Source organism: Capsicum annuum, chromosome 1, assembly GCF_002878395.1.
Source record: "Capsicum annuum cultivar UCD-10X-F1 chromosome 1, UCD10Xv1.1, whole genome shotgun sequence".
Lineage (NCBI taxonomy): Eukaryota > Viridiplantae > Streptophyta > Magnoliopsida > Solanales > Solanaceae > Capsicum > Capsicum annuum.
Genome location: NC_061111.1, coordinates 8213173 through 8229944, shown reverse-complemented (window position 1 = coordinate 8229944; position 16772 = coordinate 8213173). Strand labels below are relative to the sequence as shown.

The window sequence follows — 16772 nt, the reverse complement described above, 5'->3', positions numbered from 1 at the left end:
ATACTTGGACGACATTGTTGTTTATAGTAGCTCAATGGAGGAGCATGTTAGACACATTCAAATCGTGTTTAATGTGCTGCGAGAAAATGAGCTATGCGTCAAAAGGGGGAAGTGCACTTTTGCACAGCCGAAGGTGCAATTCTTGGGCCATACGATCAGCCAAGGGCAGATTCAAATGGATAGCGACAAAGTTGAGGCGATCCGGGATTGGGAGGTTCCAACGAAGGTACCCGAATTGAGGTCCTTCCTTGGCCTTGCTAATTATTATCGGAGATTTATTCTTGGATACTTGGATATTGCTGCTCCTTTCACGGATTTATTAAAGAAGAATCGTGGTTAGGAGTGGAATAGTTCGTGTCAAGGGGCATTCGACAACCTCAAGGCAGCCATCATCAAGGAACCGGTTTTGGCTTTACCAGATTTCACAAAATTGTTTGAGGTGCAAACGGATGCATCCGACTTTGCTATTGGTGGTGTCCTAATGCAAGAGGGTCATTCGATAGCGTTTGAAAGTAGAAAATTAAATGATGCGGAGCGGCGCTACACAGTTCATGAAAAGGAGATGACGACCATCGTCCATTGCCTAAGGACATGGCGTCATTATTTGTTGGGAGCTCATTTTATCATCAAGACGGATAATATAGGGACTAGCTACTTCCAATCACAAAAGAAACTATCGCCAAAATAGGCTCGATGACAAGACTTCTTGGCGGAGTTCGATTACTCATTGGAGTATAAATCGGGAAAGGCAAACGTCGTGGCCGATGCCTTAAGTCGCAAGGCTGTTTTGGCGACACTATTGAGCACGACCAGCTGTGGTGTGCTGGATACAATCAAGGTAGGGATGGAACATAATCCCGTTGCCAAAAAACTTCTTGATTTGGCGCGCAAAGGCAAGACCCAAAAGTTTTGGGAAGAGGACGGACTGTTATACACCACCGAAAGGCGAGTGTATGTGCCTAGATGGAAAGATCTTAGGCGCTTGTTGATCAAGGAGGGCCATGACACGACGTGGGCTGGCCATCCGGGACAGAAACGCACCATGGCTTTGTTAGAAGCAGCTTATTATTGGCCTCGCATGAGGGACGATATAGAGGTATACGTTCGCACTTGCCTTGTTTGCCAACAAGACAAGGTGGAACACAAGGCGCCCGGTGGATTACTTGAGCCGCTGCCCACCTCGGAGAAACCATGGGACAATGTCACCATGGATTTTATCACATATTTGCCTAACTCGGAGGGTTGCGGAACAATCATGGTTGTCGTTGATCGCTTCTCCAAATATGCAACATTCTCAGCTGCCACGTTGAATTGCAAAGCCAAGGAGGCAGCCCGATTGTTTCTCAAAGATGTGGTTAAACTTTGGGGCGTGCCTAGGCATATCATTAGTGATCGAGACCCGCGATTCATGGGAGCATTTTGGAAGGAGCTATTCAGTTTGTTGGGGTCGGAGCTGCACTTTTCAACCAGCTTCCATCCCCAAATCGACGAACAAACGGAGCGAGTAAATGGGTTACTCGAGTGCTACTTGAGGCACTTTGTTAGTGCCAACCAAAGGGACTGGTCACGGTTGCTCGACACGGCCCAATTCTCATACAATTTGCAACGGAGTAAGGCAGCAGGTTGTAGTCCATTTGAACTTGCAACGGGGCAGCAACCAAACACTCCATAATCCTTACCAGTTAATGCCGGAATGAGGAATTCGGGTGCTTATCATATGGCAAAGGCTTGGGAGGAACAAGTCGATATGGCAAGGTCGTATCTTGATAAAGCAGCCCGCAAAATGAAGAAATTAGCTGATCGCAGTCGTCGTCCAGTCCACTACCGGATTGGAGACAAAGTGATGGTCAAGCTCAATCCGAGGCAATTCAAGTCGTTGAGGAGCGTCAATCAAAGTTTGATCCGAAGGTACGAGGGTCCATTCGATATTGTTGCAAAGGTTGGCAAAATTTCATATAAGCTGGACATGCCATCGCATTTAAAGATTTATCCCATCTTTCATGCAAGCAAATTAAAACCATATTTCGAAGACAAGGAGGACGTGGAGCGGGGTAAGTCTAGTCGAGCCCAAATCTTCGTGACGTCCGCTGCCACGGACAAGCAAATTGAGGACATAATTGATCATCAATTGGTTCGAGGAAAAGGTTGGGGCAATTCAAGTGCCCAATTCTTAGTCCATTGGAAGGGGCAATTGCCCGAGGAGGCATCGTAGGAAAAATATGAGGACTTGTGGCCGTTCAAGGAGCAAGTCCACAAATATTTGCAGCTATGTGGCACCGCGGTCGTCGCCAAATCAGGTGGGGGAGAGTGTGACGCCCCACGTCACTACCCATTAAATTCATCACGTTTTGGGCATAATTCTGAGCATTTCGGGTGCATTTCGGAGCCCGACGGAGCTTTCACAACGTCTATTGAAAAGGCCAACATGGGGGCATATTTGGGAGGTAAAATTACAAGCTCGGGTCAACATTTATGGGGCTTTGGAGCCTTGACCAGCAGTTGAACAAGAGACTGCACAGAAAAATCAGGTTATTAGACAAGGGCCTTTTACTAGTGCATGGATTTCATGGCAATTGTAGAAATGTTGACTAGCATTTATTGTACCCCTTGACTAAGGGACATTATATATATCTTGTAAGGCCCTCTTGGGCAGATATCTTATACTTGTTTTACTCAAGAAATATATGAGAAAATTGGCTCTTCGGGCCTCCCAAATAGAGTGTCTTCCTTTGCTATTTTCCTTACGTGTTTGTGTGAATGTTCAAAGGTTCTTGGGGACGGATTTAGAGCTAGTTTAGGACTGAGTTTAGCATCGATATTGAGAGTGTTAATCTGTTCGCACGCGGCTAAAAATAGGCCCGTGACACTTGTCCCTATCACTTCAAAGACTTTTCATCTACTTTTCCTTGATTAAGGACCTTGTTTCAAGGAGAAAGTTCAAAGAAGTCAAGTTTTGCTTTTGAAATTTGAACAAAAAGGCTCCAATACCACTTTTCTCCCCATTAACCAAATCCACCAATTCCAAATTGTATATTGATCAAGACTTGAAATTGGAAAATAGAATTTTGATAAAACTCGAGGCCAATAGTGGACTGTCACGTCACTAAAGTACTGTTCACGCAACATTTTTGAGTTCAAATTTTAGATTTCTTAGTTTCATTTTATTGTTTCCTAGTTTCGTTTGTTTGCTCGACACTAATTGACAACCTAGTAATACCCTACTAGCTTGTAAGTTAGTTTTGTGTACGTTCTTCATGTTAACGTTGTTTGTTGTGTGCTTTTCTCGTTTTTGAGTCGTAGTATCTTTTTTGGTTCAAGTTCGTACATTACTTATTTGAGTAATTTCAAATAAGAATCTACTCCGACCTCGAGCCACAATTAAGACCAAGTAACCTCATTGGAGTATAAGCGAGTTATCAACACTTGTAAGGCCAATAGAGTGAAAAGTTCAAAGTGTGAAAGTAAGGGATTGTGGACTATTTTGAGACGCATTGCAGACTGTTTTGTGATGAATTGTGGACTGATTTTTGATAATCTTTAACATGTTTGTTTTTTTCGTGTTGTTTGCTTAGTAACTCTTAATGGGTACAATGGCGAATGAAGCTGAAATGCCTAGTTAGGTTAAATCCATCATGGCAAGACTTGATGCCATAGATAGGTGAATAATGGACAGAATGGAAGGAAGATTGAAAGGGACGGAAGGCTCTCTGTGCAAGAAGTTGGATAACTTGATGGAGCATCCAAGCCTTCCTAATCAAATTCCCGTGAGTGGCCATGCTCCACATGAGCTACAAGGTAATCAAACTAACTTTTGCACTCTAGTGAATGAGGATAATATCCAACTAAGTGTGAATGATAGTTTGTCTTTAAGTGAGCCGAATGTGCCTTCATTTTGTGATGATAATGTACAACATGAGATTGTGGATACACTAGTTGATTCACCTAGTGTTAAAGCCATTGTGGAAAGTGGGAGTACATTGTCTTATGGAAGTAATAAAGACCAACTTGTGTGTAAAACTGATGACGTAGTACTATTGGGGTAAAGAAGTGTATTCCTAACCCGTGCCCATGGACACTCTACCCATTTGATTCCTGTGATCATTTGAAGTGTGGTGATGAGGATGTCTTTTGGAATGACTTAAATGTGCATGGAGTGTATGGCTTTCCTCTCTCGGCTTTCAAGTCTAATTGTTGTTCCAAGAAGATTCTATGTTTTTTCACTTGATAATCGACGCTTGTTCCTTGTTTCTTGTGACACTTATGTGGATAAATTAGTTGATTCTCCCTTGGTAGGGTATTCGGGTAAGAGGGATGTTTGGGTATATGTGAAGTTTGAGCCACCTTGGTAAAATGCTATGATTGATTACACTAATCCTAACCCTCATACCTTGAGGAACTTTTGTTTGCTTGTCCTTCCTATTACTTTGCAAGGTTCGGATTCGAGGATGAATCCTTTCTAAGGAGGGGAGGATGATACGGGTACGATCATGATCGGGGTCCAATGCGTCAAGACTCAAGCTCGGGGGGCTGCCCATCCAAGGAACAAGCTTTAAAGTGCAGAGAACAAGTCCCACAAGCTCTAAAACTGTTTCACTGTTCATCCGCGTTCACTGTTCATCCGCCTTTTGCAAGGGTTTTTTAGTCATTTGTAATAAGTTAACCTAGGTATAAATAGAACCTCGTTAGGTCATTTTTGGGAGATTTTTGGAGAATATATTTTGTAGCCTCTTTAAGAGTCTTTAGCAAGGTGGAATCCTTGGACAAGGTGGAATTCTTGTGTTGATCATTTGCTTAGAAACGGAGATTGCTTGGGAATTCCGGTTCCCTTGAGGTCACGTAAGAGATAGGTTTAGGCTGTGTGTGATATTAAAGGTCCAAAAGTGGAATAAGTTTTTGGGTTTTTAATATTATACCATCCCTTGGTCTATCTATCTATCTTTACCTTCTTGTAATCGTTTGTCTAAATCTATGTAATCCGTTTGTGTTCTTGTCTTGTAACCGTGTGTTGTTGTTATTGTATCTTGTTCATCAAGTGTTGTTGCTTTTTTAGTGTGTTTTACTCTTGATATCACTTCCCTTCTTGTTCTTCTTGCGAATCCGAGAGAGATCATCAAAAGGGTCCATAGTTCTTGAACTAGTGGATTGATTTTGGTGTTTGTGTTGTTGTGTTCTTGGGGAGTTTTGGTTTCAGGGCCGATCCGGTTTGGGGTTAATTGGGTCGGGTTGGGTCTGGGTTCAACAGTAAAAAATTTAAAAACAACCCTGACCCGGCCCACTTAATCCAACCCGGTTAAACCCCCCTAAACCCGATTAAAAAATCGGTCAAATCCGGTTAAAAAAATCTGTCAAACCCATTTAAAAACAAAAAAAATAAAAAAATTCCAATATACAATACAATTATATACACTATATACACTCCAATATACACTATATATTTTTTAATAAATATATACATATATATACATTAAATATACACGTCTATAGAAAATATATACACAAATATACGCACCATTCAATATATATGTACTACTTTAAGTAAAACATATACTACAATATATATATATATATATATATATATATATATATATATATATATAGTTATATAGTTATATACTAATTTATAAAACATAGACACATGTATACGTTAAATATATACGTCTATAGAAGATACATACACATATATACGCATCGTTCAATATATATGTACTACTTTAAATAAAATATATTACAATATATATATATAGTCATATGCTCATTTATAAAATGTATATACACATGTATACGTTAAATATATACGTCTATAGAAGATATATATACATATATACGCATCATTCAATATATATGTACTACTTTAAATAAAATATACTACAATATATGTACACTACAATATATACACACACTATATATATAGTTATATACTAATTTATAAAACATATACACACGTATACGTTAAATATATACTACTTTAGAAGATATATGCACACATATATGTACCATTCAATATATGTATTACTTTAAATAAAATATACTACAATAAATATACACTACAATATATACACACACCATATATATAGTTATATACTAATTTATAAAACATATACACATGTATACGTTAAATATATACGTCTATAGAAGATACATACACATATATACGTACCATTCAATATATATGTACTACTTTAAATAAAATATACTACAATATATATATACTACAATGTATATATACTACAATATATAATTATATATATAGTTATATATTAATTTATAAAACATATACATATGTATGCGTTAAATATATACGTCTATAGAAGATATATATACACATATATAAATTAATAATACTTGATAGTAAATTAATAATATATTAAAACTAAGTTGTAATTAAATCCAATTTTTTTTTAAGGGCCGGGCCGGTTAACTGGCGGGCCCTAAATGGGCTTGGTCTGGACCAGGTTAACCGGACCCAAATCAATAAAAAAACCCGGCCCGTACCCGGTACCCTAAAATCCTAGGACTTACTGGGCCGAGTCAAATCGGGCCGATTTTATAAGTGAGCCGGGTCAGCCCGGTCCGTTTGACATGCTTACCTCCAATATTGTCTTGTATCTTAATAAGGTTCTAAATTGCTGTCTTGCAAGAGAACGCTAAAGGGAAAAAAATATTAAAAAGTTACGTATCTTTTCAATTTTGACGTTATCAACTAGTATAAAATAATGAATTTTTACCAAAATTAATACATTATTTAAAGCAATTATCAAAAATAATACATTACTTTAAAATTTTTCAGAAATAGAATGAATGTATGTGTGAGTAACGTTTTAGTTAACATTTTATTCAAATATTTGTAATTTATTCATAAATAAATTTAGTTGAACGTACGTATAGATAAATTTCTGATCATATATATATATATATATTCATGAAAGCTGAGCACTAACCATTACAAAAATTTGTCGGCAGTTGACGATTGAGTTATAGGATTATATCAAGAAAAATAAAATATGATGCACGATGAAGATACAAAACTTAGGCACTAAAATAGAATGATCAAATTAATTATATCATCTTTCTATTAAATTATGATGTTCACATTTCGTTGATGCTTACTGTTGCTAGTTAGTTGTAGAACCTAACTATCCACTATTATTATATGTACTTTTACAAATAGGTGTTTAGTTGCACAATGTCTAACTAATAAGTAGTATTGTATTAGCCACTTTTCGACTCTATTTTTGAGTCATTATCATAGAATTTCAAATTCCTTACCTTAGGTTGAAAGTCTAATTCAAAGTTGGAGTAGACAATTAAATTTGTTTGAGAGTCAATATTAATTTACTTTATATCTAAATAAAATTTGTAGTCAAGATTATATAAATGAATTTTTTTCAGTTTATAATCAAATAGCATGATTATAAATGGAGGTGCTTTATATATATCTACACCTATTTTCTATGTAAAGAATTGTGGAAAATTTCTGAGAACTTTTGAAATTATTCCTAGATTTATAATATGCTGAGTAAATTATGTTTTTTTTTCAATTTTATTCAATTTCAAAGGCTAAAAAGTGGTCATTTATGAATTTTATTTAAATTTAGAGCATTTTTGAGACTCTTTAACATTTTAATAATATCCCTTTCGGAGAACATGATAATGAAATTCAAGTTTTTGCAATTCCCCCTTGATAACGTTCCCCTAATGATTTACCTAATTTCCTTTTCCAATATTTTAAGACTTTGTGTTATGAATGGGCCTAGACCCGTATTGGCAAAACAGTCCAGTGACAATGTGTGGGATTTGGGTTGATAAATAGCACTTGTGAGAGCAAAATAGGTTATGAAAATTGTGATAATTGCTTAGGCAAAGCTATGCTTCTCATCCCCTATTCTCTCTAGTCTCTCTCATCCCCTTCTACTGTTATCCTTCTTTGTTGTAATTTCTTCTTCCGTATTAATCAAAGTTAATTAGTTTCGTTCAGTGTATTGATTGTTGAGTTGAGAATTTGGGTTCGTTTCATTGGTGCTTTCATCCAGAGGTCTTCAATGGAGGACCCAAAATTTCGATGATTCAATTAGCGACGGAAGAGATTCATGGTCAAAAGAGATATGTGAAATTCGTTCATTATTACATGAGTTGATTGGAAACCCTACAAGGAGTAAACTTACTCTGGTGGAGTTTCCACGATTCTGTGGAGAGAATCCCGAGTTATGGATCTCTAAGGCTGAAAGCTATTGTAATTTTTATGAAATTGCAGATAACCACAAGTTATCTCTGGCGTCGTCCTATCTCGATGGGGCTGCTTTGTCGTGGTACCAATGGCTTTTGCAGAACAAGCAATTGGCTGATTGAGAACATTTTACTGCAAAAGTATTGGTTCGCTTTCCTAAACTACATCTCGAATCACTGGAAAATCACTTGGCTAATCAGATGCCCTCCATGACTGGGTCCTCCAGTCGTTTTGAGGCTGTTTCGTGGGGTTTCACTGAGACAGATGTACTTTCTTCATGCCATACACGTTTATACATTATGGAGAAGTAGCAAAATGGATGCACACAATATGTTCGATGAAATGTCTACCAGAGTTTTCACTGAAGAAGTGAAAGAAACGTCTTCTGCCGCTATCCTTCTAGGTGATTTGGACGATATTCAATCGACTAGGGTGCTCGATGAGTCTGTTTATAATTGTTGGCGCAAGCTAGTTGCTGAGCTGCAACCCGATACTCCAATCAAAATGCTTGATGAAGAAGCATTATGCCTTGAACGCAGCAAAGTCCAACTGTTCGATGAATGTTCCCCAAGAAATATGTCAAAGAGTGTCGATGTTTATGGAGCTGCAATGAATCTTTGTGTATGGAATCCGGGTATAAGTTCCAAGATCAAGGCTCTCACTGACTATACATTGAACACGAAGCTACTAATACTGTTGGGCTCTACTAGTACGTTTGGCTTCATTGCGAATGCTAATTCTGTGACTCAAGTGTGGGATCCCGGACAACAAAGATATGAGTTGGTAGTGGGGAAATCAAAAGTGGATGATACATACTCTGATGTGAATCGTGTGTTTGATGACAGTTCTCAAGGAGCTGCGTCGAGAGAGCTACAACCAATTGCACCTCTATATATTATATTCCTTCCCAAATTATTCCAATTCCTGCAACAACTATTAGCTCAACTCATTTTTTTTCTCCAAGCTCCAAAGAGTAACATATGGTATGTTGCAATGGGAGGTGATTTCTCTTTCCGAAAGAAAATAACTGAGCAGGCTAGTGCATTGAAAATGGTAATACGGGGAAAGGAAGCTCCAAAAACTATTTGTAGTGCATGGTTTCAAGGTTGTATCAGGTCCATGGTGGACTTGATTGGGCTGGAGTTGCATAATTTCTCTACGCTTGTGGAGCTCAAAGGTTTAGTTGGTGCTCAAGGTGATAAAATAATTGTCTGCCCTCCCACTTTCTCACTGTATGAAGTTGTTGCACTACAAAATTGTCAAAATGATCATGGGAGCTTGTATGTGATTGAAAGTGAGCTTGAGTTGGTGAAAGTAGCTTCAATTGTTGTTGCTTATGTTGTTCACAAGGCAATACTCAATGAGAGTAAAAGCTTTTCTGTCTTGGCTAGTTGTGGGAAATTTAAGACTATGATGAGGCTTATGTGCTATGTAGCCCATCTTGGGGGCCATAGACGCATTGAAGAGTCCACTGTAGCACAACAAGTTCTGAAGTCAAATCCAGTATTTAAAGCGCTTAACAATTTCGTTGCAATTCAAATAAAGTTTTCAACTCATAATGGTATATTTGTGGAGATTCAGTATGCAAAGTTTGAAAAGACATATGGTGCAGCCATGGGACCCCCTCTTACTGAAAGATTTAGCACTTTCATAATTATAGTTCTGGAACAAAACCATCATTGTTTCTTCCTTCTGAGTGATGTACTTATGGAGATAAACAAAATGTGTAGATTCAGAGGTCCTGAAGCATTCTCCTATATCAAACGATCTTATTGCTTAGCAGGTATCACTGATGCTCATGACTTTCCTAATATAGAGAAGGAAATGAAGATTGTTGGACTTAGCAATGCAGAGCAGGTGACAAATTTTAAAATTTTGGCTTTTGTTATGATGCTTAGTAATATGGCTTATTTTATGAGGCATCAGGATACCATTTTGGTGACAAGAGAGGTTGATTTTGTTGGACACCAAAGTAGTGCGGCAAGGTCTATCAAGAATTCCAGACATGTGAGGAAGTTCTTTGTTTATGTTTAGCCATGGGTGTTTGACAATGTTGTTTTTGGTGCAACGCTTTACAACTTGAACCTTGAGGACAAGGTTCTTATTGAGGCCAGAAGTATTGTTATGAATGGGCCTAGACCCGTATTGGCAAAACAACCCAAGACCATATTAAGTGGCCATGTGCGGGATCCGGGTTGATAAATAGCACTTGTGGGAGCAAAATAGGTTATGGAAATTGTGATAATTACTTAGGCAAAGCTATGCTTCTCATCCCCTATTCTCTCTAGTCTCTCTCATCCCCTTCTCCTGTTATCCTTCTTTGTTGTAATTTCTCCTTCCGTATTAATCAAAGTTGATTAGTTTCGTTCAGTGTATTGATTGTTGAGTTGAGAATTCGGGTTCGTTTCACTTTGCCATTATTTTTTTTAAAAAAAAAATAAAATTATTTAGCTCACCATTTTTTGCTAATCTTAGTAAACAATTTGAAATATATACTTGAGCAGTTGAGTTACAAGAGTATATCTCAATTTTAAAGAATTTTGGCGAAGATTAGAAATGATTTGGTTGAAATATTTTGGGTGATACACAAGGAGTTCGGAGTTTAAAGGCAATTTTTTAAATCCAACATTTTGAAAATGCAATGGAAAATAAAAAAAAAATGTCAAAGAGGAAAGGCGGGAAAGGCATCCCGCTTTATCTTTAATCATTTAACGACATCAGTTAAATGGTTAAAGGTAAGATGGGAACAGTGTCACGCCTTGTAAGGCGGCAACAGTGACCCGCCTTCCTTCTTCCATCAACTGCTAACAAAGCTGAAAACATCTCAGGCAGGAACAAATGTAAGAAGATAGGAGGGGAAAGGTGCCTTGGAGTTAAAATAGTACTTACTGTTTTTAAGGTATTTGAGGTATTTAAGATAGAGGAGTTAAATGTACGAAAAAAAATATGAGGTATTTGGCAACTGAAAATTAGTCGAAATATTTAAAAAAAAATAGTTAGGTTTGTTTGGAAAGTCATCTGATAAATTGAAATTGGTGTAATTACTAGGGTAGTAATTACAAGCCCTAGTAATTACAATGATTTGTTTGTTTATATATCAGAATATAATTACGTATAATTATAAATATACTGTTTGATTGCGTGTAATTATATAATTATATAAAAATTATAAAATTAAGTTAATTATTTAAAACTAAAGTAGAATATTTTAAAGTAATAACGACAACTCCCTCGTATCTTTATCTTTATCTATTAGTACTACAAACTACCTATAAGTGGTAGTTTAAGTTTTTATGTTGACAACTTATCTTTTAGTGAATCAACTTGATTGATATTTTCTTATTAAAAACAATTTCTTTGATGAATAAACTTGTTCTGTCCTCAAATCAATGGCATTGCATCTAGGGCAGCAGCCACATCCAAAAGGAAGAAAAAAGCAAAGAACACTACATGTGGTGTACGAATAAGCTAAGTTTTGTCTCTTACTGAAACCATCAGCATCAAGTGGAATCCTCCCACTACAAGAGGCATAAAACTTAATACAGATGGCTCAGCCATATAGCCAACCCATGACCGGGGGGTTGGGAGGTGTGTTCCGAAATAACAACGGGGAATGGCTTCTAGGTTTTTACCACCATATTCCCCATACTACCCCACCGTATCATGGCTGAACTCTTTGCCCTTAGATGTGGCCTGATTGTGGCCAAAGAACAAAACATTAAATCCTTTGATGTTGAGATGGACTCAGCTATGGCTATCAATATCTTAGCTAATGATCACCCCCTTTATCATAACATTGTATCTGAGTGCAGGACATTACTGAAGGAGTTAGGAACAACAGCTTCAATGCAAATTTTCAAGGAGCAGAATGCAATAGTTGATTGTTTAGTAAAGGAAGGAACCAGGACGGAGTTTTTGGGAAGAACTACCATTATCACGCATGTACCCCTTTTGCTGTCAATTTAGTTAGGAACAATTGCTTAGGCAAGACTTTTAATCGCATCGTGAAACATTCGAACATTAACCTACTGGGTTGGGATGTGGCCTTGAACAATCCCTTTTTGGCTCCTACTTGTGATAGGAGCACTAACCCACCCCTCCCCCTTAATGATCAACGACATCATTATCTTTTTCACCAAAAAAAAATAAAAATTGATAGACGAGGGAGAAATATCACAAAACTATAGTTGTATGTATTATTTTATTATATTTTTTTAATTTATATATTGATGTAAGATGACTAAAATACATATAATTATAATTTCATGCACTATTACACATGTACTAGACATCACATTAGAAACAAACAAACAAAAAATCAATTTTCTTTTTAATGGTGGCAAAAGGTTCAACTTTCCCACCACATTGCTTCTCCCATTTTCCATTTCCATCAAATAATGTCTCTCAAATTCTTCAAATCTCTCTTTGATTCTTTCCCATGGCCCCTTCAAGAACTCAACATTGAGCAAAAGGGTGTCTTGTTTTCCTATTTTCTTGGTCTTTTGGCTTTACTATACTTCCTTTGGCTTCTCATCAACAAGTCAAAAAATGGACAACAACTACCATTGCCACCAGGACCTAAACCTTTGCCTTTGATAGGTAATCTCCATTCTCTTGATCCTGAACTCCACATATATTTTCCATCTCTATCCAAAACTTATGGCCCCATTTGTACACTTTGGCTTGGTAAAAAAGTTGGGATTGTTATTACATCCCCTGCATTAGCTCGCGAGGTACTTAAGGATCAAGATACCATATTTGCTAATAGAGATGTACCTGCTGCTGGTAGAGAAGCTACATATGGTGGCAAAGACATAGTTTGGACTCCTTATGGACCTAAAGGGCGCATGTTGAGGAAGATTTGTGTTCGGGATATGCTTAGTGCTTCTATCTTGGATTCTGTTTATGCACTACGGAGAAGGGAGCTTAGACAAACGATCAATTACTTTTATAATCAAGTAGGATCGCCTGTGAATATTGGTGAACAGATGTTCTTGACCATGCTTAATGTGATTACAAACATGTTATGGGGTGGCACAATAAAGGGTGAGGAAAGAGCTAGTCTTGGAGCTGAGTTTAGGCATGCTGTGTCTGATTTGACTGGGCTGTTGGGTACTCCAAATGTTTCTGATTTTTACCCAGGCTTGTCCTGGTTTTATTTGCAGGGTGTTACTAAGAAGATGAAGGTGTTGGTAAAGAGCTTTGATAACATATTTGAGAGCATGATTGAGCAAAGACAAAAATTGGATAGAAATGGTGTTGGCCAAGAAAGCAAGGACTTTTTGCAAGTTTTGCTGAAGTTGAAAGATGAAGCAGATGCCAAAATGCCCCTGTCTATGACTGAACTCAAAGCACTACTTATGGTATGTTTTATCAGTTGTGTATTCTACTACATGACAAATCTTTATTAGCTTACACTAATCATGCTGGTAAATCTTTTCTTTTTTATAATAAAAGGATCAAATGAAATAGATAGAGGGATTGCCAATTTATAGAATAATTATTGTGGCATATGGGAATTAAATTTCAGAAGAAGCAGATTCGTAAATTCATGGGCTGAATTGTTGGTTATGTTTTTCTGCTAGGAAATTCACTTTCATTAGATGTGGTGCTATTCAAAGTTTACATTTTACTTCAAATAATCTTATTTCATTACAGATGAAAAATTGGCTTATAGTGATATTAGTCATAATGAGAGGATCAAATGCTAATGTAAGTAAGAAATAGGATCATATGTGATTGTGAATTATTGCGGCAGATGAGTCATAAATATTAGATGAATCAGATTCATATATTCATGTCCTGAACTATTAGATGCTACCTTGTTATTGGACTGCATTAAGGAAAGAGTCGGCGCATTTTGCATCAGATAATGTGTGAAGACTTAATTGTGATAATAACTTCACAGTTACTAAGGACAGGATATGGTTACAGGTGGAACTGACACAACCTCCAACGCGGTTGAGTTTGCCATGGCTGAAATTACGAACAAACCAGACGTCATGAGGAAATTACAACAAGAGCTAGAGACAGTTGTGGGAAAAGATAATATTGTGGAAGAGTCTCATATTCAGCAATTACCATATCTCTATGCAGTTATGAAAGAAGTCTTGCGCATACACCCAACTCTTCCACTCTTGGTGCCGCATTGTCCTAGTGAGACATGCGCTGTGGGAGGATACACTGTTCCTAAAGGATCTCGTGTTTTCATAAATGTATGGGCTATACAGAGAGATCCTTCTATCTGGAAAAATCCAACTGAGTTCCATCCGGAGAGATTCTTGGACGGTAAATGGGACTATAGTGGAAATGATTTCAGTTACTTTCCGTTTGGTTCTGGCAGAAGAATCTGCGCGGGAATAGCCATGGCAGAGAGGATGTTCATGTATTCACTAGCTTCGCTCATTCATTCTTTCGACTGGAAGTTGCCTGAAGGAGAGACATTAGATCTTACGGAGAAGTTTGGTATTGTTTTGAAGAAGAAAGTGCCTCTAGTGGCTCTACCTGTTCCGAGATTATCTAATCCAACACTCTATGAGTAAGATAAAGATGCGTCTCTATCCTGGCAATGGTCTTATGAACAACTCAAAGTTCCATGTGAAATGGTTAATTTCCAAAAACTCCTTTGTCATTTTATACTGAATTGTATTTGGACATTAATACATGTAATGCTGTATTTGGAGTACATAAATGACAAAAAGGACTCTTACGCCATTCCTTGTTTAGTTACTGCTTCTACAGAGAAGATATGGTTGCCATTTCTCTGATAGATATGTGAACAGCCTTTTGAGGTTGTGCAGTTATGGTGTATCACGGAGGCACTATAGCTGAATTGATTGAATTAGAAATGGTCGATTTTGACATTATAATGGGATGGACTGGTGACATAGGATGGTGCAGAAGAGTCGACATTGGTGGAAAAGCATGAGCTATGGCTAATAGAATCGGATGTAGCTTAGTATAATCATATCTCTCGTTTTCATTCACCAAATTATTCTCTGTGATTCTGTGCAACTAAAAATCTACTGTCCCCGATAATGAACTTTGGCATAATATTGAAATGGGACCTTTCAATCTGTCCCTAAACTCAAGCAAATACACCAATTGACAAAAGATACAATATTATGCAAACTTCATAATTACATTTACATACATCATTTGAGTTTATCACAAGTGCAACCACATTCAAGTTTTTCCATAGATACTAGTTATACAAAAATTGTAATCCTCGTGCCCATACACCAATCCTATTCATAGTCAAGATAGGACGTAATCCGAGGTATCAAAATGGACACTACAATTAAACCTTCCAAGGTTTTCATGAGTTTAGCAAAAACTATCAAAATAGAGCCATCACTTATACACACGTCTATCATGCTCTAAAGTTTATCATTGATAATCATAAACATCATAGTCTGACGTTCAAGTTCATCCATACGAATGAACAATTCCATCTTTTTGACATCATCACAAAGGACCATTGTTTCTTTGATGCGTTGCTCTGTTGAGTACAACTCAAATATGGGAGATTCAATGATGGAATAAATTTGACCACGAAGATTGGATTGGTCACGATCCCCAATCTTTTCAATTAAGGCACTCATTCGTTTTTCATGACTTTCAGTAAAACTTCATATAACCTCCATCATACCTTTACGAAATGTCTCATTATCATTCTCCGCTATTCTTTTTCTTTTCTTGCATTTCTCCTTTTCGTCGACATTAGATGATCTAGTATACTCACCTTGTGTGTTGGCTTGTTGGGATCCAGCTTCAAATGCTCCAGCATTTTCATTGTCAGATGCTCCGGTAAATGCAGTAGGTCCAGTAGTATTTTCAGGTTCTCCAGTAGCCGCATTTGGTCTATGGCTAGCAATAGCATCGTCCTCTTCATCAATAGAAAATCCCATAGTCACGACATTAAAAAGTTCTGGACATTGATTCTTTTGAATTTCCTCAGCGGCATTTTTGTATCGTCTTCTTAGCGAATGACCATGAATAGCCATAAAAATGCAAATGATATAATCAGTATTAGATAGTCCATAATAATAGTACCTAATTTTGTCACAAAATCAATACAAATAATATCAGCAAAAATCCAGAAAATTTAAACACAGCAAAGTTTCAATACAGAGAATACTACTTTAATTTCAAGAACAAAAATGAAAGAAACTAAGAATACCTTGATAAAAGTTTCAACTTTGTAAGAAAAACAAATAGTTGGAGACTAATGGCTACACCTTTTCCATCTCCAAAGAAGAGAAAAATCCCGCGAAAGAGCAGAAAAGGTGCCTTCTTTATTTAGTTCCTTTATCCTAAAAGGAATTAAGAGATAATATCTCATTTAATTCTTTCATCCATGTATCAATTGACCCGTATAAATAACTCCTACATTTCCTCCATATAAGATAGTACACCCTATAATATATAGTTATCCAATATATAAAGAGGGATTAAATTAAGTTGTCCAATCAAATCATTTATTAGATTGAACTAAATTTTAATACATAAACTATTTTAATTAATACATGGTACCAAATTATCCTAA

The 16772-nt window shown here is 36.9% G+C and overlaps 2 protein-coding genes across 4 annotated transcripts in view; one reads left to right on the top strand and one right to left on the bottom strand.

Annotated features, from left to right (window-relative positions):
• The first annotated feature begins 11645 nt into the window (after window positions 1-11645).
• LOC107867157 (flavonoid 3'-monooxygenase CYP75B137) overlaps window positions 11646-16772 on the top strand; it is a 17645-nt gene continuing 12518 nt past the window's right edge. Inside the window, exons 1-3 of one of the 3 annotated variants that reach the window (XM_047415492.1) lie at window positions 11646-13270; window positions 13367-13587; window positions 14146-14938. In XM_047415492.1, coding sequence (XP_047271448.1) covers window positions 12622-13270; window positions 13367-13587; window positions 14146-14766 — 1491 coding nt within the window. In that variant the 5' untranslated portion in view covers window positions 11646-12621 and the 3' untranslated portion in view covers window positions 14767-14938. Of the gene's footprint in view, window positions 13588-14145; window positions 14939-16772 lie in introns of those variants that run through there. The other 2 variants (XR_007057860.1, XM_016713296.2) reach the window with 2 other exon arrangements.
• On the bottom strand, window positions 15329-16660 carry LOC107867167. The gene is made up of 2 exons (XM_016713304.2): window positions 16407-16660; window positions 15329-16279 (listed from the first exon to the last, which is right to left on the bottom strand). Exon 2 carries the CDS (start codon window positions 16228-16230, stop codon window positions 15856-15858), a length of 375 nt encoding a protein of 124 aa, XP_016568790.1. The 5' UTR covers window positions 16231-16279; window positions 16407-16660; the 3' UTR covers window positions 15329-15855.

Coding starts and splice junctions, on each gene's coding strand:
- LOC107867167 (XM_016713304.2), bottom strand. CDS start 16,230: ATGGCTATTCATGGTCATTCGCTAAGAAGACGATACAAAAATGCCGCT.